Source organism: Triticum urartu, chromosome 6A, assembly GCF_056163025.1.
Source record: "Triticum urartu cultivar PI428250 chromosome 6A, HENAU_Tu73, whole genome shotgun sequence".
Lineage (NCBI taxonomy): Eukaryota > Viridiplantae > Streptophyta > Magnoliopsida > Poales > Poaceae > Triticum > Triticum urartu.
The window spans coordinates 107,249,984-107,274,931 of NC_141878.1; the positions used below are offsets into that span (position 1 = coordinate 107,249,984).

The following is a 24,948-nucleotide window of genomic DNA, read 5'->3' on the forward strand; positions in this document are numbered from 1 at the left end:
GCTGCGTCTGTTTTCACAGATTATGGTAAGGGTGCTCCAGTGTAAGTGTTACTTGTATTCCTAAAAATAAATTTATCATCGCTCCAGTGTTATGTACTCCCTCCGTTCCTAAATACTCCCTCCGTTCGGAATTACTTGTCGCAGAAATGGATGTATCTAGATGTATTTTAGTTCTAGATACATCCATATTCGAGACAAGTAATTCCGAACGGAGGGAGTATTTATGTTCAGAACATAACACTGAACATAGCACTGTAAGCAGTATTATGTTCCTGCGTTTGTTTGCTGAATATAACAGTCGAGAACATTTCACCATTTCCTGCGTTTGTTTATCTAACACTGGAGCGATGAATATTTAGGAATACAAGTAACATAACACTGAACACTTGTTTGCTGAATACAAGTAACAGAACATAACAAAACATAACACTTGTTTGCTGAATATAACAGTCGAGAACATTTCATCATTTCCTGCGTTTGTTTGCTGAAATGGAGGAGCATTTCACCATGGTAAGCAGTATTGTTCAATATTCAGCAAGCAAAGGAAATGGTGAAATTAAAGTTACAATGGCTTTTATGTTCTAAAAAGAGTTACACACAGTCTAGAATGTTGAGTTTTCCCTGTACAATATTGCTTCATGTTTGAACTGTCCCATATTATTACACACTTTTCAATCCTAGAATATTTTGTATACCTAATTATGAGTTTATGACTCGTACCTAGAGGAGAAGCTTACTTACTGTTACTGGACATGTTGGTAAACCTGAATAGCAACCCAATCTGATCAAAGTTGACACAAACAGATACATACATTGGACTAGCACTAGCCCAAATTTAAATACCTTGATAGGACTATCTGATCATACAACACCCCTACACCAAAGAATGCACTGAAGGCAATTGCGAAGGCCACCTTGTAATCAAGTTGTTTTGTTGACAGAATAGTGGCTGGAGGTGCTTTTGCTGAACCGCATCTGTGTACGAGCATAGAGCCACACAGCTTTGGGTTTCCATCAAAGCTAGAAACCTCAAATGTGCTAAACTGGCCTCCAGATGGAATCAAACCTTCTAGGTCATTGTCAGAAATGTTGAATCTGGATAGGAAATGCAGATTGTTCAGTGCAGATGGGATATCACCTGTGAGATTGTTGTTGGACAAGTCTAGCACCTGCAAGTTTGTGAGATTGCAAATCGATTGTGGGATCTGCCCGGATAACTTGTTGAAACTGAAATCAAGTACACCAAGCACTTTCAACTGACCGATCTGTGGGGGAATCACACCTGTGAAGTTGTTGTTGCTTAGATTCAACACTAGTGGGAAAGATGTATCCGCAAGGTATTGAAGTGATGGATCAATATAAAGAGGCAGCTCAAAGACCCATGGGCCCAAATGACTTGAGTTGCCAGTTGATTTTAGCATTGACATCTCCATCAAGGTTAATGGGATTTCTCCTGTAAGATTGTTGTTTGACACATCCATATAGAAGAGATGGCTTAGGGAGTTGATCCAGCCTGGTATTGGTCCAGTGAGTTGATTGCTTCTTAAAATTAACATCTCTAAGTTTGTGAACCTTGATATCCATAGAGGTATTTTTCCAGACAATTGGCAACCATCCATATCCAAAAACTGAAGATTCTCAAAGCCATCAATCATGTCATCCTGGGCATGAGCTCTCCTCTGAAGTTGTTTCCAATAAGCAGGGTGCTAAGTTTCTTGCTGCTCTTAAAGATCTGAAGTGCATTTGTGATGTTTGTGAAATTGTTTTTGCCAAGTGACAAGAAGGAGAGATACTTCAGGTTGCCTATTCTCAGTGAGAGCTCTCGATGGAAATTGTTTGCTGCTAGCCACAGCGCAGTCAAATTGCTGCATGAGTAGATGCTTTCTGGAGCTACGCCAGTGAAGTTGTTTAACCAAAGATCTAAAGTTTTCAGATTGGATAGGTTGGAGAAATTGACCTTGGTAAGTTCTCCGCTAAAGTAGTTGCTCCTGAGGTCAATTCTTATGAGATTTTTACACTTGCTCAGTGTTGATGGCAGCTCCCCTGACAGGTTGTTGTACTGCAAATGGAACTCCTCCAATCTCTTGAGGTCACCTATAGAATCTGGAATCCTGCCATTGAAGTTATTCCACCCAAGATCAAGGATTTGTAGATTTCTGAGGCTTATTATGCGATCACTATCAAGAACACCATGTAAATCATTGTTAGGAAAAGAGAGGCATTCCAGCGAGGTCGCATTAAAGAGCTCATCTGGGAGTGTTCCACTGAGGTTGTTGTAGCCGGCCCTGAGCACTCTCAGCATGGAGCAATTACCAAGACCTGGGGGCACGCTGCCACTCAGTTTGTTGAAACAGAGGTCAAGCACAGCGAAGGATGGTGAGGTATTGCACAAATCACTTGGTATCCGCCCAGTAAAGCTGTTATTGCTGGCGTTGAGTGCTATCAGATTATCCATTTTCTTCCATATTATGGATGGAAATGGTCCTGTAAGTAAGTTGCTCGAGATATTCAGTACCTGCAGAGGTCGGTCAGGGGCTGAAGATGGTAGTTCGTGCAGAGCTCCTGTCAAACGGTTGAAACTGATGTCAAGGACAATGATGCTGCTGGATGACACCAATTCTAGTGGCAAGCCACCGGACAGTGAGTTGTGCGACAGGTTGAGATGTAACAGGCCGGTGAGGTTGCCAAGGAATGGCGAGATGACCCCCTCAAGACCGTGAGAAGCCAGTGAAACATCAGTGACCGTCTTATCGGTGCTGCAGGCAATCCCCTCCCAGCTGCAACAGTCTGTGTCGCTCCGCCATGACACCGTGAGGCCGCCGTCTTGTGAGAATCCATCAAGCAGCTGGATAAGGGAGCTCTTCTCCTGCTCCGTGCAGGAGCTAGTGGGAGAAGCCAAGGAGACTAGTAGCACAACAGCCAAACCAAAGAATGGTATTGGCAATCGGTTCCTGCATAAGTGACTGAGTAGCTGCATGGTTTTCGCGGAAGTTAGCTTGGAAACTAGAGGCTTAAGCTTTGGTCTGCCATGATGAAGTACTAGTTTTTGATGAAGATAGAGTAACCGAGGAAAGGAAGAACCTGCTAGTTTTTGATGAAGATAGAGTAACCGAGGAAAGGAAGAACCTGCTCTGGTCTCCATTTTGTTTGATCCATCCTGGTCGTTACTGATGAAAATAAAGTACCGGTCAAGGATTAGCTGGTATTGGCGAATTGCATATCCACTGTAATTTATTCATAGGCCTGACTTCCAAGCACAAATTGGGGTGTTAATACTTAAACCTGACGTCTTCTACTACCAGTTTTACAATTACATTCCATCATTGATGTCAGAGTCAATTTGGGTCAAGAATTAGCTGGTATTGGCGTGTTGCACATCCACTGTAATTTATTCACGAGCTTGACTTCCAAGCACAAATTGGTGTGTCAATCTTTAATCTGACCTCTTCTACTACCAGTTTTACATTTACATTCCATCATCGATGTCACGGTCGATACACGTACTTGATTTGGAGAAGAGCATGTGGAGGTACATGAAGGGGTTCTTATTGAACATTGTATGCATTTTTTACAATTTAGATTATCATGTCTGGAATAGGTGTAATTACAATTAGAAACAGCTATCAGCAGTAAGTGGTCATTGCAGATAGTTTCTTGTAACTATGATCTACTCCTATAAGTGACCAGTGCAGTTGGTTGATCGAATAATGTGTTGCAACTATCGCCATATGGCCTTGCGTAGCGTGTTTATGCTGCTCAAACCTAGTTGTTCTTCTCGGCATCCCATCACTTGCCTTGGCAGGGTGCATGCCATGCAAGCTAGCCTGATCGCATGATTTCCCCAGAAGTCTTGTCCTAGCTTTCTAACTTCATCTAGTCAGTGTCATGTTGTTGCCAATTATCTTTTAACACGTACAAAGTCAATGCTGAAGCTATGCACACCTAGCCACAACATCAACATCAGGTATATTGTTGGGGTTAATTGTGTTTGACTTGTTCTTGCCTGAACTTTTTATAACTTATTTACTGAGAGCTACATCTTTTTTCTTAAACAAAACAATAGCACCTAGTTGTTGCAACTGAATCTGCAGGAGGTTAAATTTCTCCGCCATCTAATCTAATTGTGTATAATAAACAAGTGGTGCCTTTTTTTCAAAGATTGAATGAGAAGCAGCCTTATTTCATTGTAGTTCATAATAAAGGTTTCATCCTTTTTCTAAGAGTTAGCACGCATCAATGCCATTTTATTAGTTATAATAAATAATTAAGGTATCCACATCACAGAACAATGTGAAACAACTCTTGTAATACACATGTCAAAACTGCAACTGGTAGCCAAAAATTGTGTACTGCATGATTTATGTGATTCTAAATAGAATCGAATCCTAGGATTGAACAGCGCAATTTTTTTCCACAAAAAGGTTTTTTTTCCTTGCACCATAGGAAAACTATAGCAATCTTCTCAAAATGTTGGAGTAAGTGGACATTTCTCTACAAGATATAGTGCAACATACTTTTTAGGAAACTGAAATTTGCATTTACAATCCGTAGAATCAAAAAATCTGCGCATGAAAAATTCCTAGGGGTTTAAATCCGCCAAGTTTCTTTGAAAATCCTTAGAATCAGAGAGGCCAATCGACGTCCTCCTTTTAACAGACTTGCTGCTACGCTACGGATGAACAAATGGGATTTTCCTGATCTATCGAAGAAATTCCCCTTGGCTTCGTCTGTGTTCTGTGTGACCTTCGCCTTGGACTGAATTGGTTGAAAGCTGTCTGAGAGCAAACGACTGCTTTCCTTCTTTTTTTTTTGTCGGTCGATGCTCTTCAGTATCTGTAGCTGCTGCACTTCATTTCATTTCCTGTTGTTGGAGTGTCCATCATTGGCCATCATACTGGCGTTTGCATTTAGCCCCAGGTAGAGTGGTTCACACTAAAAACAGAAAACAGATAGCATCGCTTTGCATGTGGGTAATACTACATATGTTCTGATTTAGAGAAAGCTCGGAACTGGTTGGCATTCACTGATCAGATTAAATTGCTCGCATTCGACCTCCTCAGCATCTGGTGTTTAATGTCCAATGAACATTCAGAGAAAAAAAATAGCAATTTAACAACTTAATGAGCCTGGTGCCCTGTTCTTTGTTATATTGCTGATATGTTTGAGTAAACTGGTTTTCACAGTCTGTTTGGTTTCATTGAAATGAAACAACAGTGCTGCAATTTTAACCGTGTTTAAAAGAATTGTATTCCTTTTGGGATATGGTTCTGTTGGCAATCTGATCAGTGTGGAGTGGTTTGGTTCCAAGGGAAAATTATATCAGTGCTACGTTCTTGGCTAATAATATTTCTGTTCGGATTTGAGAGTAACGTCAAGTGGCTGGCACACATATCTATGAAGGATACACTGAGCTGACAAGAACGTTTCGGGGTATTCACCGTCAACATTTTCAACTCTACTATCCAACTGGAACTACTACGCATAGGTACTTGTGTTATGATCAATGTGAGCGACCAATCCAGTGGTGTGCAGCAGTTTGATGACACACATGGACAGGTTGATTGCACTGTCGTACAGAAATCCGACGCATAGTGTCATGTTCACCCCCTCCCTAATCAATCAGAAGTGATGAGATAGGGGTCACAGATTTAAGGACGTATACTGAGAGACAAGATGCGACGGCAAGAGCTCACTAAGTCCAATCAAGCTGGTGCCTGGAAAGAGTTGAGAAAAAAAATACATTCTAGTCGCACTCAAAATTCGTGAGCATTTTTTTGAAATCATTATTTTCTAAATTCAGGATTGTATAAATATCATGTTTAAAAAATACATGGGCATTTTTTTAAATTCGCAAACATTTTTAAAAATTTGTAAATAATTTTATGATTCACAAAAAATTAAAATCCGTAAACACTTACTTAAATTCGTGTATATTAAAAAATATGCATGTTTTTAAAATATTTATATAATTCTAAATAGTGTTCATTTTTTTTTGAACTTAAATAGTGTTCATATTTGTTTTCTAGATTTCCGCGTTTAATTGAAAAAACCCACCAAAAACAGGAGCCAATCGGAAAAAAGTCGCTGGACAAGAAGAGCTCGACACGCCCGATTCGGGCCAGCCTACAGCCACACGGAGGCTGAGCCCTGCCGCGCCGCAGCCGGCCCACCTGGCCTCCAATGCGAAGTACCTGGCCCGATGCAGACGGAGCGCACTTTGCACACGCGGTGACCTGGTACGCCGGCGGGCGGCGCCTCGTCCGGTGGCCGGAGGCCAGGAAGGGGATCGGCTCGGGTTGCATTCGGTGACCTCTCGCAGCTCCCCCCAGGGAGGACGATGATTGAACTCGCCGTGAGCCCGTGACCCCGGCGCAGCGGCGGCGGAGAGTGCGCTGCCCGCGCCCGCGGACGGAGGCTAAGGGAAGCAGGGCCGTCGACGCGCGCTCCCAAGGTACGTCGTCGTGCAAATTAACTTGCTGGGAAAAGAATCGCCCGAATCGAGAATGGGGCGCGTGGCGCGTAGCTACAGATGTCGTTGGATCACTCTTAGTTTATGAGAATCGGATTGTAAACCGCCGTATAGTTTGGGCTACAGATTAGCGTCGTGGGCACACAAAACCTTGGGATGCACAAAATTGGACGTTCTCTGCTTCGTACGGTTTCACAGATTGCGGTGCCCTAGTACTAGTCGTATACCTAAAAAATTAGCATGACTCCAGTGTTACGCATTGCTCAATGTTCAGCAAGCAAAAGGAAATGATGAATTGAGGTTACATTGATTTTTCTGTTCCGAAAAGAGTTACAGCGGAGTTGAGAATTTCGACTTTTCATTTTATTAATATTGCTTCAGTTTAAACAGTCCCACAGCATTACATACTTTTACATCTCCCAGAAATAGAATAACCGTTACTCTTAGAATGTCTTGTAGACCTAATTATGAGTTTATGACTCATACCTAGAGCAGAAGCTTATTTACTGGACATGTTGCTAAACCTGGATAGCAACCTAACCTGATCAAAGTTGACATAAACAGATACGTAAATTGGAGTACTACTAGCCAAAATGCCTCGATAGGACTATTTGATCATACAACACCCCTACACCAAAGAACGCACTGAAGGCAATCGCGAAAGCCACCTTGTAATCAGTTTGTTTTGTTGACAGAATAGTGTCCGTAGGTGCTTCTGCGGAACCACATTTGTGAATGAGCATAGACCCGCAGAGTTTTGTATTCCCATCAAAGCTAGAAGTTCCAAATGTGTTAAACTGGCCTCCAGACGGAATAGGACCTTCTAGATCATTGTCAGAAACATTAAACGCTGCAAGGAAGTGTAGATTGTTCAATGCAGCTGGGATTGCACCTGTGAGATTGTTGTTGGACAAGTCTAGGATCTGCAGGTTTGTGAGATTTCTTACTGATTTTGGGATCTGTCCTGATAGCTTGTTGAAGCTGAAATCAAGTGCAACAAGAACTTTCAACTGACCAATCTGTGGGGGAATCACACCTGTGAAGTTGTTGTTGCTTAGATTTAATACTACTGGGAAAGATGTAACCACAAGGTATTGAAGTAGTGGGCCAGTATAAACAGGCAGCTTGAAGACCCTTGGGCCCAAATGGCTTGAGTTATCAGTTGATTTTAGCATTGGCATCTCCATCAAGGTTAATGGGATTTCTCCTGTAAGATGGTTGCTTGACACATCCATAAAGAAGAGTTGGCTTAGGGACTTAAACCAGCCTGGTATTGGGCCAGTTAGTTGGTTGCCTCTTAAAACTAACACCTCCAATTTTGTGAGCCTTGATATCCATAGAGGTATTTTTCCCGACAATTTGCATTCTCCAGTGTCCAAAACTTGAAGATTCTCGAAACCATCAATTTTATCATCCTGTGGCATTATCTCTCCTTTGAAGATGTACCCAAGAAGCAGGGTGCTAATGTTCTTGCTGCTCTTAAGGATCTGAAGGGCATTTGTAATGTTTGTGAAATTATTTTTACCAAGTGACAAGAAGGAGAGATACTTCAGATTGCTTATTTTCGAAGAGAGCTGCCCATGTAAGTTGTTGCTAGATAGCCGCAGTGCAGTCAGATTACTGCATGAGTACATGCTTTCAGGAATTGTACCTGTGAAGTTGTCTGACCAAAGATCTAAAGTTTTTAGATTGCGCAGGTTGGAGAAATTGACCTTGCTTAGTCCTCCACTAAATTTGTTGCTCTTGAGGTCAATTGTTTTGAGATTTGTGCAGTTGCTCAGAGTCGACGGTAGTTCCCCTGACAGGTTGTTGTGGCCCAATTGGAACTTCTCTAATCTCTTGAGCTGACCTACAGAATCTGGAATACTGCCATTGAAGTTATTCCACCCAAGATCAAGGATTCGTAGATTTCTGAGGCGTATCATGCGAGCACTATCAAGAACACCATGTAAATCATTGTTAGGAAAAGAGAGGTATTCCAGCGAGGTCGCATTAAAGAGCTCATCTGGCAGTGTTCCACTGAGGTTGTTGTAGCCGGCCCTGAGCACTCTCAGCATGGAGCAATAACCAAGCCCTGGGGGAATGCTGCCACTGAATTTGTTGAAACAGAGGTCAAGCACAGCGAAGAATGGTGAACTATTGCACAAATCACTTGGTATCGGCCCAGTAAAGCTGTTATTACTGGCATTGAGTGCTATCAGATTATCTATTGTCTTCCATATTGTGGATGGAAATGGTCCTGTAAGTAAGTTGCTCGAGATATTCAGTACCTGCAGAGGTCGGTCAGGGGCTGAAGATTGTAGTTCGTGCAGAGCTCCTGTCAAGCGGTTGAAACTGACGTCAAGGACAATGATGCTGCTGGATGATACCAATTCCAGTGGCAAGCCACCGGACAGTGAGTTGTGCGACAGGTTGAGACGTAACAGGCCGGTGAGGTTGCCAAGGAACGGCGAGATGGGCCCCTCAAGGCCGTGAGAAGCCAACACAACATCAGTGACCCTCCTATCAGGGCTGCAGACAATCCCCTCCCAGCTGCAGCAGTCTGTGTCGCTCCGCCATGACACCGTGAGGCCGCCGTCTTGCAAGAGCCCATCAAGGAGCTGGATAAGGGAGCTCTTCTCCTGCTCCGTGCAAGAGCTGGTGGGAGAAGCCAAGAAGACTAGTAGAACAATGGGCAAACCAAAGAAAGGTATGGGAAACTGGTTCCTGTGTGAACGAGAAAGAGGCTGCATGGTTTTCTCGAGAAACTAGCTAGGAAACTAAGTTTGGTCTGCTAGGATGAAGTGCTAAATTATCTGATGAAGAAAGAACAAGAGAGGAAAGGAACAACCTGCTCTGCTCTCCATTTTGTTTGATCCGGAATCTGGTTGTTAGTTATAAAAAGAAAATTTGGGTTAAGGATTAGCTGCTATTGCTTGGCTTATCTAAGTTTGTTGGTAAGTCTGACTTCCAAGCAGTAATTGTCGTGTTAATACTTAATCTGTCCGTTTCGCTTACCAGTTTTACATGAAGGGGTCGTTGCTGAATAATGCATGAATCTTTTTACACTCGAGTAACATCATGTATATAGCTTCGTTGTATTTGGTTTGACTTCAGCAGGTCTGATACGTTTTTTACAACTTATTGACAACAACTTCCCTTTTTTTTTTTAAAAAAAGAACCCACTAGGTGCAACTGGATCGGCAGGAAACTGGATTTACATGCCATGTTATCTAATTGTGCATAATAAACAAGTGGTATCTATTGTTCTTTTTTTCCAAGACCGAATAAGAAGCAAGCTCATCTCATTGTCACTTACCTATAGTCAAGATTTCTTTCTTTCTATAGATGTAATTTAACAAGAATCAGTCTCGCTATATTAATTTTAATCCATAATTAAGCTATCCATGCCGTATGCACTTAATTTTGGGAAACGATTCATGGAAGTAGCCAATAGTTATGTAGTGTGTCAACAGAACCTTTTGAGGACCAATGAACACAGCTAAGGTCCTCTTTGATATGTGTGATTCTAAACTGCAATTTCATGCCACCTTGGATCCTGTGATTGAATACTGGTGCCCTTAGCTATGTTTTCATGTGGGCCTTCTTTCTAGTTCTTTATCTGTCATTGATCAGTGTGGAGTGGTCAATTTGACTGTTAGGAACTGTCGGAACATTGTTTGAGCACTGTAAAACAACCTTGTCCCAGAAGTTGTGATATTTATTCTTGATATGCCAACCCAAAAGTTATGGTTTTGTGATATTTATTCTTACTATATAGGGCTTTCAGAAAACGGCAGTCATTGCCATGCAAACGAAAGATACATGATGTGTTTTTCCTGCTATTGATCCCACTTATCATTAATTTGAGAATGAGAAAAGTATACTTTTCGTCCCTCAATTCTTGTCGGAGTCTAGATTTGGTCCATCAACTCCAAAACCGGACAACTTGCACCCTTAACTTCTCAAACTGGACAACATTCATCCCTGGTCACGGTTTGACCGGTTTTGGTGTTGTCCCACCCCGGTTTTCCGTTCCGACTCAAATTTGCCTACAGTTTAAGTTCACGTACTGTTTTCAAATTTGGTTACTTTTTTCAAATACGTGAACCTTTTAAAAATTTGTGTACTTTTTTTAAATCTGCGTACTTTTTTCCAAGTTCATGTACTTTTTCAAATATGCGTATTTTTTTAAAGTACGTAAAAGTTAAAAAATCACGGATTTGAAAAAAGTACGCGAATTTCAGAATAGTTCGCTGATTTGAAAAAAAAGTATGTTTATTTTTTTTAAATACGCGACCTTGAATAAACTACACGGAATTGAAAAGTGTATGTGAATTTCAAAAAGTTCACGGATATAAAAAGAAGTACAGGAATATGAGTGAGCACGGGTCAAAACCGGGGTGAGTCAACACCGAAAACCGGTCAAAACCGAGTCCAGGGACGAACCTTGTCCGGTTTCGATAGTTGGGGGTGCAAGTTGTCCGGTTTTGAAGTTGAGGGACCAAATCTAGACTTCACCAAGAGTTGAGGGACGAAAAGTATACTTTTCTCTTTGAGAATCTTTCCTCCCAGTTTTAGTCAAGTAGACCGGCCCAAGAGAGAAAAAAGAGGACTAGCCCTGGTGCAGCAGTTGCTTGGAGTTCAGAGTGGACTACATGCGCCGAGAGAATGATGCTAGGGAAGCAGAGTAGTTAAGTTGTTGACGTGCGCTCCCAAGGTACGTCGTGCAATTAACTTGCTGGAAAAAGAATGGGGCACGTAGTTACTAGTTAGTTTTGCGTGTACTCAAAACTCAAAAGATTGGGATGCACTCCTACAGTATGTGCTCCATTGTTGTAGCAGCTGCAGTCTCTCGTTTTAACAAACTCTGAGAAGATTTTGTGATGGAATTTTTGGATGTGCTGCTTCATACGTAGTGACAACTTATGGTTAGTGGTGCACTGGTACTTGACCATACATTTTATTTTGTTCATTACTTACCCGTAAACCTAAAACTTTAGCATGGCTCCATTGTTGTTGTTCAGCAAGCAAAGGAAATGGTGAACTTTAAACTTACAGTGGTTTTTATGTTCTGAAAAGAGTTATAGAGAGCCCCGGAAAGGTCAGAGTATCCATTGTATTAATACCAATTCAGTTTAAACTGCCCCACATTATTACATATATACTTCTACATCTCCATGAGATGGCATCACTCTTAATCCGATAATGTTTTGCAGCCATAATTATGACTTACACATAGATGACAAGCTTATTTGCTGGACATGTTGCTAAACCTGAATAGCAGCCTAACCTGAACGAAATTGACGTAAACAGATACGTAAACTGTAGTAGTACTAGCCAAAATACCTAGATAAGACTATCTGATCATACAACACCCCTACACCAAAGAACGTGCTGAAGGCAATCACAAAGGCCACCTTGTAATCAGTTTGTTTTGTTGTCAGAACATTGACAGGAGGTGCTTCTGCCGAACCACATTTATGAATGAGCATAGATCCGCAGAGCTTTGTATTCCCGTCAAAGCTAGAAGTCCCAAATGTGTTGAACTGGCCTCCAGATGGAATAGGACCTTCTAGATCATTGTCAGAAACGTTAAACGCTGCAAGGAAGTGCAGGCGGTCCAATGCAGCTGGGATCGCACCTGTGAGATTGTTGTTGGACAAGTCTAGGACCTGCAGGCTTGTGAGGTTGCATGTTGATTCTGGGATCTGACCTGTTAAGTTGTTGAAGCTCAAATTGAGTGAACAGAGGGATTTCAATTGACCGATCGTCGAAGGGATCTCACCAGTGAACTTATTATTGCTTAGATCCAGCAATTTAGGGAAAGCAAAAGGTTGGCGATATTGATGTGATAGAGTTGGATAAACAGGCAGTATGAAGACCCTTTGGTTCGAATTGGCATCTGTCTTGGCTGACTCTAGCATTGGCATATCGGTCAATGTTGTTGGAATTTCCCCTGTGAGGCTGTTGTTTGATATGTCAAGGTAGAAGACATAGCTTAGAGCTTTGATCCAGGCTGGTATCGATCCTGTGAGCTGATTGTTAGACAATATTAGTATCTCTAAATTTGCTATCTTTGATATCCAGAAAGGTATTTTTCCGAATAATGGGCAATCACTTATACCAAGAAACCGAATATTTTCAAAACTGCCAATGGTGTCATCCTCTGGCATGGTCTCATGCCTGAAGTTACGCCCAATAAGAAGGGTGCTGAGGTTCTTGGAGCTTCCAAGAATCTGAAGTGCATCTGTTATGTTTGTAAGATTATTATTATAAAGTGACAGGAACGACAGGGACTTCAGATTGCCGAGCCCTTTTGCTAACTGGCCGTGGAACTTATTGGAAGATAGTCGCAGTGCAATTAGTTTTCTGCAAGAGTATATACTTTCTGGAATTGTGCCATCGAAGTTGTTCCGCATAAGATCTAAAGACATTAGATTGGGTAGGCTAGAAAAATTGACCTTGGTGAGTTGTCCGCTGAAATTGTTGCAGTTGAGGTTGATGGTTATGAGATTTGTGCAGTTTGCTAGAGTTGATGGCAGCTCCCCATACATGATATTACTGTTCAAATAGAGTTCCTCCAATCTCTTGAGATGGCCTATAAATTCTGGAATCTTGCCACTGAAGTTGTTCTCTCCAAGATCAAGGGTAACCAAAAAAGTGAGTTTGGCAATATATGTGTCTTCAAGTATTCCTTGTAAACCACTCCTGGGAAAAGAGAGGAACTCCAAAGAGGTAGCATTAAAGAGTTCGTCTGGGAGAGTCCCGCTGAGGTTGTTGTGGCCAACCTTGAGCACTCTGAGCATGGAGCAGCTACCTAATTCAGGTGGAATGCTCCCTCTGAATCGGTTGTAAGAGAGCTCAAGCACAACCAAGGATGGAAAGCTGGTGCAGAAATGAGTTGGTAGTTGCCCAGTAAAGCTGTTGTTGCTGGCGTTGAGTGCGACCAGGTCTTTCATGGCCCCCCATGTGGAGGATGGAAACTGTCCTGCAAACAAATTGCTGGAGATGTTCAGTACCTTCAAGGGACGCACTGGGGTTGAAGATGGCATCTCATGCAGTTCTCCGTCTAGGCGGTTGAAGCTGATGTCGATGGCTATGATGCTGCCGGAAGACACCAATTCTTGTGGTAGTCCACTGGACAGCATGTTGTTTGACAGATTCAGTCGCAACAATCCGGCGAGGCTGCCAAGAGTAGGTGAGATATACCCCTGAAGACCCTTGGAAGCCAGCGAGACATCAGTAACCGTCCCATCCATGCTGCAGGTGATCCCTTCCCACGTGCAGCAATCTGTGCCATTCCGCCACGACGCGGCAAGGCCACCATCCTGTGAGAGCCCAGTGAGGAACTTGAGGAGGGAGGCCTTCTCTTGCTCTGTGCAGGAGCTAGTGATAGCGGCCAAGGACATGAGCATCACAAGAGCAATGCCAAGGGAACTTATCGGTAGTTTTCCGTTGTATCTCATGCGTGAAAGCTGGAGTGGCTGCATGGTTTTCTTTAGCTGGTTGCATCTACAGTATTATAGAGCGTGCTACATGTACTTGTTACTTGTAGCAAGTAGGTCGCCTTGCAACGACTGAATTGATTGACTCTGCCACCCCAGTTTGTGGTTGTAACTAAATTCTACATGGACCTTTGTTTCCTAATCTTAATGATACGGCACGCAACTCACATGTTTTCCTGAAACAAAAGGAAACCAGATGCTTATGCTGTGCCCTGACTTGGTACATCATTAGTGGTCTGGTCAAGGAACATTCTGAGGGCAAGAATGGCCATTTATAGCTCAAGGAACCTGGTGCTCCATTACATGATTTCGTAAGGTTTTGCAAGTTGCACTAATGAGTCTACTAGCGTAAGATTTTGCATCACAAGGCGAACTGAAATTTTGCATGTACACAGAGCAGCTTGTCTGTAGGAACTGTCCTGCGAGAAAGGAAGAGGCCAAGGAGATGATCTGCACAAGAGCAAGGCCAAGGGAAGGTATGTGAAGTGCAATATCAAATGAAGGCCGGGTGTTATGCCTCTTTTCGGAGAAAAAGTGAAGGTCTGTAAAAACTGGAGGGGCTGCATAGTTTTCTTGTAAAACTATCATGATGCTTATTCTTCAGATGGTTGCTTCTATCAACAAGGATGCCCTTCTGGAGTTCTTTATCGACTACCGAGTAGTCACTTTTGCACTTAATGGTGTGACATGCAGCTTGCTTGTTGTGGAAAAATAAGGGATGCCCCCTCTGATGTGCCCTGACAGACTATGTAAAGCGTCAAAGGTCTAGTCAAGGAAGACTTGAGAGTCTGGTAACAAAAAAAGGGGCAAGTTTGTAGCCTCATGGATGCAGTGACCTGGTGTTCTTTGCCTCTTTTGTCATGCCGGCGTTGCCTGGTGCGTACGTCTGCTGTTGTTTTCCATTCCCCCGGCTTCACTCACCGGCGCGTCATTCCGGAACATTGATTGTGAACTCAAGTAGACAGGATAGCGTGCGAGGACTTGCAATGGAAGGATGGTTGATTGCAACAGGCTGGAATTCAGGCTGGTTGCTGGTCAGTTTAGTTGAACATATAGTTGGTGTAAAGAGTTGTATTTCTTTTTGGGTATTGGTTATTTTAGATGATGCTGTTTTGACGCTCTGTTCCCAGCGTAGAGTGATGAGCAGAAGAATCACTGTACATGTGGATAATAATATAGTTCTGGTTGAGAGAAATATCAAAGTTTTTGTGAGACCAGTGATAGAATCCAGGTATAATATATTCTTTACTGGCCTAGTATATTTGCCGGATCTTGTCTTTAGATGATGCTGGTCTTATGTTCATCTTCAAGGAGTGCTGCTTGATCTTTATAAATGTACTCCCTCCGTTCCTAAATATAAGTCTTTTAAGAGATTTCAAATGAACTATAACATACGGATGTATATAGACATATTTTAGAGTAAAGATTCACTCATTTTGCTTCGTATGTAGTCCTTTGTTGGAATCACTAAAAAGACATACATTTGGGAACAGAGGGAGTATGAATTATGATATAATCTTTAAGTAAGAAATGATGAATTTGGTCTTACATGGAGCCAGAAGAAAGATTAATACACTTAGGTTTCATAGCTGGATATCTAACTTCCTGTAAACATCATGTAGGAGTACTACTTTTTCGTCCTTTGTAAAAAAAAAATCCAGTAGGTATTCCCCTCATAAAAATGCAAGCAAGTGGATGGCAGCACTCTGTAACCTTGTGGATACGGCACACTCCACATTGCAGCTGCCAAAATTTATTCTATGACCATCACGTCTCAGGTTGCTTTTTTTCAGATGCCATCTCATGTACTATACGTCATGTTGCTAACTGGACGAATATGTATATTATTAAGAAGAAGCCAGGCAATTTTATTTTATTTTGAGATTAAGAAGCCACGCCATTAGGACCATGCTTTTTCTCCGGAACGTATTGGGGCCATACTATGATGATTAATTAAGAAGCCAACCAACCAACTGGGCCTTTGGTTTGGCACATCCTTGGGGATGAAATAACACAAGAAGTGTTGACTGCTGTCAACACCAGATAGATTCCTGCTGAATGGAATGATACTACAATTGTCATGATACCGAAGATTGATAGCCCAGAACTGGTAACACAATTTCACCCCATAAGTTTGTGTAATGTACTTTACAAAATTATTTCTAAGATGCTAGCGTTGAGGCTGAAAAATATTTTACCTGAAATAATTTCCCCAACTCAGAGTGCATTTGTACCTGAAAGAATGATTACAGATAATATCCTGATTGCCTATGAATGTGTCCACAAGATAAAGAACAAGAAAAGAGGTCAATCGGGCCTATGTGCAGTTAAGTTGGACATGCACAAGGCATATGACAGAGTTGAGTGGTCGTTCTTGCATGATATGATGGTCAAGTTAGGTTTTCATGAGCAATGGATCCAAATGATGATGGCTTGTGTGAGTTCTGTTAACTACAAAGTAAGATTCAATTCCCAGGAAACAGAGGCGTTCTACCCATCTAGGGGCATCAGGCAGGGTGACCCCCTATCTCCCTACTTATTCCTTCTTTGTGCAGAAGGTCTCTCTAGTCTATTGTAGTTTGAAGAAGAAGCTGATGGCATAGAGGGGATTAGAGTGTGCAGAAATGCACCATCAGTATCACACCTTTTATTTGCTGATGATTCTCTGATCCTCATGAAAGCAGATGTTCTAAATGCAGCTTCCTTACAGCATGTTCTAGAGGCCTATTGTGAAAGTTTAGGACAGTTGGTGAGTCTTGCAAAATCAAGTGTGTTCTTCAGCCCCAACACCCCAGCTTCCTCAAGGACTGAAATATGCCAAGAACTACACATTGATACAGAGGCTTTATCTGATAAATAAATATCTTGGGTTGCCAGCTATGGTAGGAGCAGATAGGAGTGATTGCTTCAGACACTTTTATGAATGAATTAAGGAAAAACTGAATGGGTGGATGGAGAAGCAACTCTCCACGGGAGGAAAGGAAATTTTATTAAAATCCGTGGCTCAGGCCATCCCAGTTTTTGCAATGTCAGTTTTCTCTCTACCAAAGGGTCTGTGCAAGGAGATAATAGATTTGATAGCACAATTCTGGTGGGGAGATGATGAGGATCATAAGAGAATGCATTGGTACACATGGCGGAAACTTTGTTATCCTAAATGTGATGGAGGGATGGGATTTAGAGATCTATACTCATTCAACCTGGCAATGTTATCGAAGCAGTGTTGGAGGCTCGTTACTAACCCCGACTCCTTATGTGCTAAAGTTCTAAAAGCCAAATACTACCCGAATGTGAGTCTTCTTCAAGCCACTTTGAAAAATGGGGCCTCTTTCACCTGGCAGAGTATAATGAAAGGGCCATTTGCATTTCTGTCCCTAACTCGAACCACCTAATCAGATATACCCCTAATTCCAAAGCCTGCTCAAAAATGCCCCTCCGCCGTGATGTGCCCTTATAGAAATGCCCCTCCGAGCCGTTTCCGTCCAGTCAAGGTTGTTTGACCGCTAACGTGCCATTTCTTTGACATTTTTGCCCCTCCTACCGTACATCTGGGCCCAACTAACCGGTTCACTCTCTCTCCCCTCTTTCTTCTTCCTCGCGACGACAGGGGCATTTTTGAGCACGTACTGGATCGGGCGTTTCCGCGGTTGGAGAGAGAGAGAGGGGCAGGTCAAGCACGGCGTGGTGAGCGATGTCTACGGCGGGCACGGCGGGGATGTCTTCTACGAGCTCGTCGGTGGCCGCCAATGTAAGTTTCAGTGTCGATTTGGGGGAGAGATGGGCATATTGCGAAATTAGGGTTCATCAATTTGGGTTTTTTTGCTGCTGTTAGGTTGATGGTGTTGGCATAGTTCAGTTTCAATCAGAGTTTTACATCCCCGATCTGACATTCTGTGGCCTTGAGGTTCGCTCGATGCAGCGGTGCCCTGGCCACGGACTTATTCCTGCTCGTCGTGTCGCCTGGGGAGGAGCAAGCTCCGGCAGAAGGTTTCTCGGCTGCCCTCTTGATGTAAGTGTTTGGCTTTTAAGCTTGATTCGATTATGCTCTTTCCCCTCTTTCTAATTCGATCATTGATTTTGCAGCTTCCTGATGAATGTGAGTGGGTTGTATGGATTGACCCGCCACCGACCGAACGTGTTGCTCGTGCATTTGAGGAGCTTCATGCAGGATTGGAGAAGAGCTGGCTAAAATCTCATGATTTAGAGAGGAGGGTGATGTATCTAACCGAGAAGAACAAGAAACTGAAGCTGAAGATGAAAAAGAGGAACGAGCTTATGCAAGCATGGGAATTTATCATAGTTCTTGGTATTAGCATTGTGGCCACATTTGTTTCTAGGTGGTCTAATAATCCATACTAAATGGATTTCTCTTTGTAGTGTATGTTGTGATGGAGCTTGGTGTGGGTATGTATTATCACAGGACAATGCTGTGATTTGGGAATGTTGTGATGTTGCTATTTGGAAATGAATCAAGAATCTTGCTTTGATCGATGACTGAAAAAATAGCATAGATTGAAATATTTGAACAAATTATCTGTTGTGACAAAATAGGAGCTCACAAAAATATTTGAAAGTAGCATCTCACAAGATAGCAGCTCACATAATATTCCAAACTAGCAGGTCACAAAAGGAGCATTGCACATTCAAGATAGTATCTCACAAGTTCACCATTACATAAGTTCATAATTTCAGCATCACAAAAGGAACAACAAAAACAGCAGTGCCCTACATGATTCCAGTCACAGGTCTTTCATCTTCTTGCTCCTGGTGTTGCAAGCAGGGTTAGTTAAGAGCCTTGAAATCCTCCTTGTGGTGACAGTTTTGCTCACTTCTTTGCTTAGCTGGTTGCTTCCAGTTACAGATCCTACTGTAGGATCTGGTGCAAACTTGAGCCTCTTCTTGGCTGGTGACATCCCTCTATCAGCTGCCCTTTTGTAGTTCTTCCTTGGGCTACAATTGAAATGAGAACATTAAATGCAGCAAAAAGGAAATGAGAACATCAAATAAAGCAAAAAAGGAAATGAGAACATCAAATAAAGCAAAAATTGAAATGAGAACATCTATAGCAGTTGCACCTTACAGCAGATGAGATGTTTCAGAGTATCCCATGTCCCTGTCCTCCTCCTTCTCATCTTCACCTGCCTCAGCAAACATGCCTTCAGGGGGTGGAACATAATCTTCCCCCTCATCATCTTTCTCCTTGCCCTTCTTCCTTGTTACAAACTGTGGAAACAACTTTTCATCCTCATCATCACTTGGCCAATCATCTGGTAGTCCCTCTTCAGTATAGGGGTCAACTGAATCTCTACTCTGAGAGGGACATGCATTCTTAGGAACTTCTACAGTAGGTGTTCCTGGTGCCTGCATGGAACTGCTGCTGCCTCTACTATGAGCATTTTTTTTCCTGCCCCTTGATTGGCTGGTCCTACCTTTATCTCTAGACCTAGACTGAGATCTTGTTCCTCTGCTCTCTGGCTCTCCTCTCTTCATTTGTATGACACTGATTTCTAGTTTAGCAGGGAAATAATCATGTATTGCAAACATGATACCAAGCTCATCATCACACTGGACAGGGACCCAAGCTGTTTTGTCAATGTCCCAGTACCTGAATTCCACTGCATCATATAGACCCCATGGATATTGAGCACATATGGCAGATCTAAACTGACTAAAAGTCCATTGATTGTCAGCAACAAAAGGAAAAGAGAATCCTGTATTGGTTGCTTTTGTGCCAGCTCTAGCTAAAAGTGTGGTTTCCATTCTACATTCCATCCCAACTGCTCTATCGGGGTCGATCCTACGATGACCATGGAAAACAGAGACAGATCCCAACGCCATGAGCACTATGAACTAGGTCAACAAATCCCAAATCGAACTACAAATGGCATGAGACTCCGCCAAATTAGAAGAGAAAACTTATCCCGCTGAAGCATGCTTCTGTGGCTGCGGTGTGCTCCCTCGTTCGCCGCCGCCGCCGCTGCCGCCACAACTACTATCCCCATCCATCCGCCGCCGCCGCCGTAGTAGAGTGTCGCGCAGAGTCAAATCTGAAGCTCCACCATGGCTGCCATCAGGAGATCGAGCCTTGCGAGTTGGATCGAGCGAGCTAGGGTTAGGGTTACGGCGGGAGGCGATTTGGGGGAGAAAGAGAGAGCGTGCGGCTCAGGCGAGAGAATGAGAGGGAGAGAGAGTGAACTGGTGACCTGGGCCCAGGTGTAAGGACGGAGGGGCAAAAATGTCAAAGAAACGGCCGCTTACCAGTCAAACAGCCTTGACTGGACGGAAACGGCACGGAAGGGCAATTCTATAAGGGAACATGACGGCGGAGGGGTATTTTTGAGCAGGCTTGCGAATTAGGGGCAAATGTGAGTAGTGGGTTCGAGTTAGGGATACAGATGTAAAAGACCCATAATGAAAGGGTTGGATACCTTCAAGCTAGGATATATTTGGTGGATTGGCATGGGGGAAAACGTGAATATTTGGACATACCCGTGGATCCCCTCGAGTCACGATAGGAAAATCATATCACACCGAGGCCAAACCATTCTTTCTTCCGTGAGTGACCTCATCGATCCAACGATAGAAACATGGGACGAAGAATTGGTCCGAACAATCTTTAATCCAGTGGATGTCAGGAGAATACTCCAAATCCCTCTGAATGTCGGAGCTTTTGAGGATTTCATTGCATGGAACCCAGACGGTAAGGGTATTTTTTCTGTCAAATCGGCCTACAAATTGCAGTGGAACCATTCTTTACATGCTCACGTAAATGTTCTACGTCGTTCGGGGGCCTCAAGATCTCCAGAAATATGGAACATACTATGGAAAATAAATGCTCCACGAAAAGTTCTCATTTTTGGCTGGCGCGTCCTTCATGGGATTATCCCGCTAAAATCCATACTTACAAACAGACACATCGGCTCGGATGCGGCATCCGGTGTGTCATCAAGATGCAGAGGATATCCGTCATCTTCTGTTTGACTGTTGCCATGCTAGGGAACTCTGGAACAACCTTGGCATTTCAGAAATTGTGGATGAGGCCAAGCAAATTGATAGATCGGGCTCTGTTATTATGGAGCATCTATTAACAGTACCGGACAAGATCCTGCCAATTAAGCCAAACTTGAATATCAAACATGTGTTGCTGGTTGGCGCATGGTATCTGTGGTCGATCAGGAGAGAACTTACTCATAATGGTAAACCACCACCCTCTATGAGATGGCATATGTCAGTTCTAGCTATTGCAAGTAACTTCCATGAGGCGAACAACAAACAGAAGTGTATAGGTGATCAGAGATGGTGCAAACCTGAAGCGGCATTTGTGAAGTTGAATGTGGATGTTGTTTTCTTAGTTGAAGAAGGTGCGGGAGCTACTGCAGCAATTATCAGGGATGACAAAGGACAATTCCTAGCAGGCCAATGTGAGTATATCATCCACGTACCAGATGCAGAAACAGCTCAAGCAACAGCAATCAGGGATGGTCTTCTTTTGGCCAATTCTTTGGGATTTTCGAGGGTAGAAGCTGAATCGGATTGTCTCAGTGTCATAAACTTTTGTCAGGGTCAGTCAAGATGGTGGAATGTAGCAGCACCGATATATGCAGAGTGTCTGGATCTGACGTCTTCGATTGGGAAGGTCGTTTTTAAACACTGTTTACGTTCGAGCAATCAAGCGACGCATGTGCTAGCTAACTTTTGTTATTGTAATAAGATCTCTACTACTTGGACGGAGGAGCCCCCGAGCTGCCTCGTCTCTAGTCTCGTGGACGATGTATTTCCTTCGTTGAATCAATAAAGCTAGCCATGATGGCTTTCCCTAAAAAAAAACTGGGCCTTCGAGGCAGCTGGGCTGCTTTGGTAGAAACAACAGGGAAGCGCATAGGACAGGCATCTTAATGACTTCCTGCCTGTTTGTTTAGTACCACATCGCTTGCGGAACGCAGCAGGGCAGCCGAGACAGTTATAAGAGGAGGGGCAGGGCAACATTTCAAAGCATACCTTTCTCGGCCTTTTGGCTAAGATCAAGTGTAGTATCTGTTCTTATCAGTTTAATATCTGATATGTGGGCCATGTGCCCACAACGATATTAAATTTATTTTTTGTGGGGGAGGGTCCATCACACTAGCTTGCTAGTGGGGCCCTTAGGCGTTGCCTGGGCGTTGCACTACTGCCCAGGCCAGGCGCACCCCAACCAATACAAAGTAAAACAAGTTTCTTTAGTTGTTTGTTCTGACTAGTCACGCAATTAGATGCTCGGCAAAAGACAGTGTTCGGCTAAACAGAATAGCACTGCACTCCTATATCAAGCATTCATTTTTCAAGTTGGCTGCATTTGTGTAATATTTAGCATCACAAGGCGTGAAGGAATATTTTAACATCACAAGGCTTCAGTCTCATGGCAACAAGAGGTAATGTTTTGTAGCTCACGGAATGCATGCCAGCGTTGCCTGGTGCATATGATTTGGCTTGCCACCAGTCTGGAGGATCTTGAGTGAGCATAAATGGTTCAATAGTGCTGAGCTTTTTCCTTGCAGTTGGACAAAGGAAGCATGACTATACAAATAAAGAGGTAAAGTTTTCTTGTACCGAAAAAGGCTTTCGTCCCGCTTTATATTATAAAGCATACCGCCCAAGCCAAGCATCCAACAAGGTTCAACAAAGCACACACAGACGCACACGGAGGTCCACAAGAACACAGAGAAGACATAAGGGTCAATGCTGAGGGCACAACACAACAAGCCCTAAACACAAAAACACACACGCCACAGAGCCACTAGATGGCCTAGTCCGGCTCTGGGGGAGGGGGCGGCAGCGGGGGTGCCACGCGGAGCGCCATCGAGCGGAGGTCGGTGAGGAGGGTGGTGATGATGTCCCTGTCCTAAGGGCGGCTAAGCGGCCGCCAAAGCTGCAAGAAACCACACATTTTGAAGATTGCGTCAGTCGCACGTCGGAGAGGCACCTTTTGAATAACAAGCTTATTGCGAATGTTCCAAAGCGTCCAGGTGAGAACCCCAATGCACATCCATCTAATATGGCGGTAGCGGGTAGGGGAAGCGTTGAGCTCCGCAAGTAAGTCGGGGAAGTTGGTATTGCACCACCGTCCACCGACCGTTTCGCGGAAGCAAGCCCACAGGAACTGGGCAGTAGAGCACGAGAAGAAGATGTGGTTAGCATCCTCGATCATGCCACAGATGGGACACATCCCATCGCCCGGGCCGTTACGCTTGAGGACTTCAACCCCAGAGGGGAGGCGTCCACGGATCCATTGCCACAGGAAAATCTTGATCTTCAGAGGTAGGCGGATGTCCCAGATCAGGCTAAAGGGCTCCGGGGTCGCCGAGGGCGCAATGGCGGCGTACAAGGACTTCGTGGAGAAGCGGCTAGACGGCTCAAGGCGCCAGGAAAGGACATCCAGGTCCTCCTCGACGTTCATCGGCATAAGGACGATGTCTTGTAGGAAGGAGTCCCAAGCAGCCACCTCGAGGGGGCCGAAGGGGCGCCGGAAAGCGAGACGCCCTAAGTCAATAAGGGTCGTCTCGACAAAGACCCAAGGGTCGGCCACAATGGCAAAGAGTTCTGGGAATTGCGCAGTCAGGGGGGAGTCCCCTAACCAGCGGTCGAACCAGAACAAGGCCGAGGACCCCGAACCCAATTGAGATGGACGTGCCGATGCGAAGGACTGGCAGAAGCTGGATCACGGACTGTCAGAACTGGGATCCACCCGTACGCTGGCAAAAGGCAAGAGGCTGGCCCCGAAGATACTTATTACGGATGATGGTAAGCCAGAGGCCTCCCTCCCCATTGGCGATACACCACAGCCAACGGGTCAGGAGAGCAATGTCCATGCGCCGAGATGACAAGATCCCAAGGCCACCTTGGTCTTTGGGTTTGCAAATGTCGGGCCAGCTCACCATATGGTACTTCTGCTTGTCGCCCTCACCAGCCCAAAAAAACCTCGACTGGTATTTGGCAACCTCTTGATGGAGGGTCTCATGGAGGCCGTAGAAGCTCATGAGAAACCAGAGAAGGCTAGCAAGCGAAGAGTTGATTAGGATTACCTTGGCTGCTTTCGACAACCACCTCCCGCTCCAGGGTTCAACCCGGTGCTGCATCCTAGTCACAGTTGGGCGGAGATCAGCAACGGTGAGCCTGGAATCACTAATGGGTATCCCCAAGTAAGTCATGGGGAAGGAACCCAGGCGGCAGTTCAGCCGGTCCGCAATGGATAAAGCCTCCTCCGGAGGATAGCCAAGGACCATCACTTCGCTCTTATCGAAGTTGATGGTGAGCCCAGACATCTGTTGGAAATACAGGAGTAGGAACTTCAGGTTGGCGATGTTGGACACGGAGCCCTCTACCATAACTGTGGTGTCGTCCGCATATTGGAGGAGGGAGACCCCTCCCCCACCCACTAGGTGGGGGACTACGCCGCGGATATGGCCGCAAGCTTTGGCCTTATCAAGGATGACCGCGAGGGCATCGACAACCATGTTGAACATAAACGGGGAGAACGGGTCACCCTAGCGGACCCCACATAAGGTGGGGAAGTAAGGCTCGATCTCACCGTTGATGTTGACTGTCGTCCGACCGTGGGTGACGAGTTGCATAATGCGGGTCACCCAGCGGTCGTCGAAGCCCTTTCGAAGCAAAACTTCCTGAAGGAAGGGACAATGGACAATGTCGTAGGCTTTGTGAAAGTCGAGCTTTAGGAAGAGCGCGCGGTGGTTCTTGGCTCGGACTTCATGGAGGACTTCGTGAAAAACCAGCACCCCATCCAAAATAAACCGGCCTTGGATGAAGGCGGATTGGTTGGGGTGGGTGACAGAGTCCGCTAGAAGGGTCACCCTATTGGCGTACCCTTCAGCCAAGATCCTGAAGATCACGTTGATCACCGTGATCGGGCGGAATTGGCGAATGTCCGAGGCCCCCGGGACCTTGGGGATGAGGGTAATGATCCCATATTTTAGGCGCCCAAGGTCCATGGTCCCAGAG

At 44.3% G+C, this 24,948-nt stretch overlaps 2 protein-coding genes, 1 long non-coding RNA gene, 1 other non-coding gene and 1 pseudogene across 5 annotated transcripts; 2 read left to right on the forward strand and 3 right to left on the reverse strand.

The window, feature by feature from the left end:
• Positions 1 to 279: 279 nt before the first annotated feature.
• LOC125516609 (receptor-like protein 2) lies at positions 280 to 3,567 on the reverse strand (annotated as a pseudogene). The gene is made up of 2 exons (XR_015607512.1): positions 3,127 to 3,567; positions 280 to 3,081 (listed from the first exon to the last, which is right to left on the reverse strand). The product of XR_015607512.1 is annotated as a receptor-like protein 2 (transcript).
• A 2,567-nt stretch (positions 3,568 to 6,134) lies between these two features.
• On the forward strand, positions 6,135 to 15,307 carry LOC125515766 (uncharacterized). Its single transcript, XR_007287117.2, has 3 exons — positions 6,135 to 6,451; positions 14,145 to 14,267; positions 14,352 to 15,307. It is a non-coding gene; the product is annotated as an uncharacterized LOC125515766 (long non-coding RNA).
• LOC125515765 (receptor-like protein 2) lies at positions 6,445 to 10,906 on the reverse strand. The gene has a single exon (XM_048681265.2). The coding sequence runs from the start codon at positions 9,199 to 9,201 to the stop codon at positions 7,054 to 7,056; it is 2,148 nt and encodes a 715-aa protein (XP_048537222.2). The 5' UTR covers positions 9,202 to 10,906; the 3' UTR covers positions 6,445 to 7,053.
• On the reverse strand, positions 10,958 to 14,145 carry LOC125515764 (tyrosine-sulfated glycopeptide receptor 1-like). Its single transcript, XM_048681264.2, has one exon. It carries the CDS (start codon positions 13,939 to 13,941, stop codon positions 11,785 to 11,787), a length of 2,157 nt encoding a protein of 718 aa, XP_048537221.2. The 5' UTR covers positions 13,942 to 14,145; the 3' UTR covers positions 10,958 to 11,784.
• Positions 15,308 to 21,950: 6,643 nt separating the features above from the next.
• Positions 21,951 to 22,147, forward strand: LOC125517827 (U2 spliceosomal RNA). Its single transcript, XR_007287828.2, has one exon. It is a non-coding gene; the product is annotated as a U2 spliceosomal RNA (small nuclear RNA).
• The last annotated feature ends 2,801 nt before the right edge of the window (positions 22,148 to 24,948 follow it).

Bases quoted from the DNA above. Each gene is read 5' to 3' on its own strand.
- LOC125515764 (XM_048681264.2), bottom strand. From the start codon at position 13,941: ATGCAGCCACTCCAGCTTTCACGCATGAGATACAACGGAAAACTACCG.
- LOC125515765 (XM_048681265.2), bottom strand. From the start codon at position 9,201: ATGCAGCCTCTTTCTCGTTCACACAGGAACCAGTTTCCCATACCTTTC.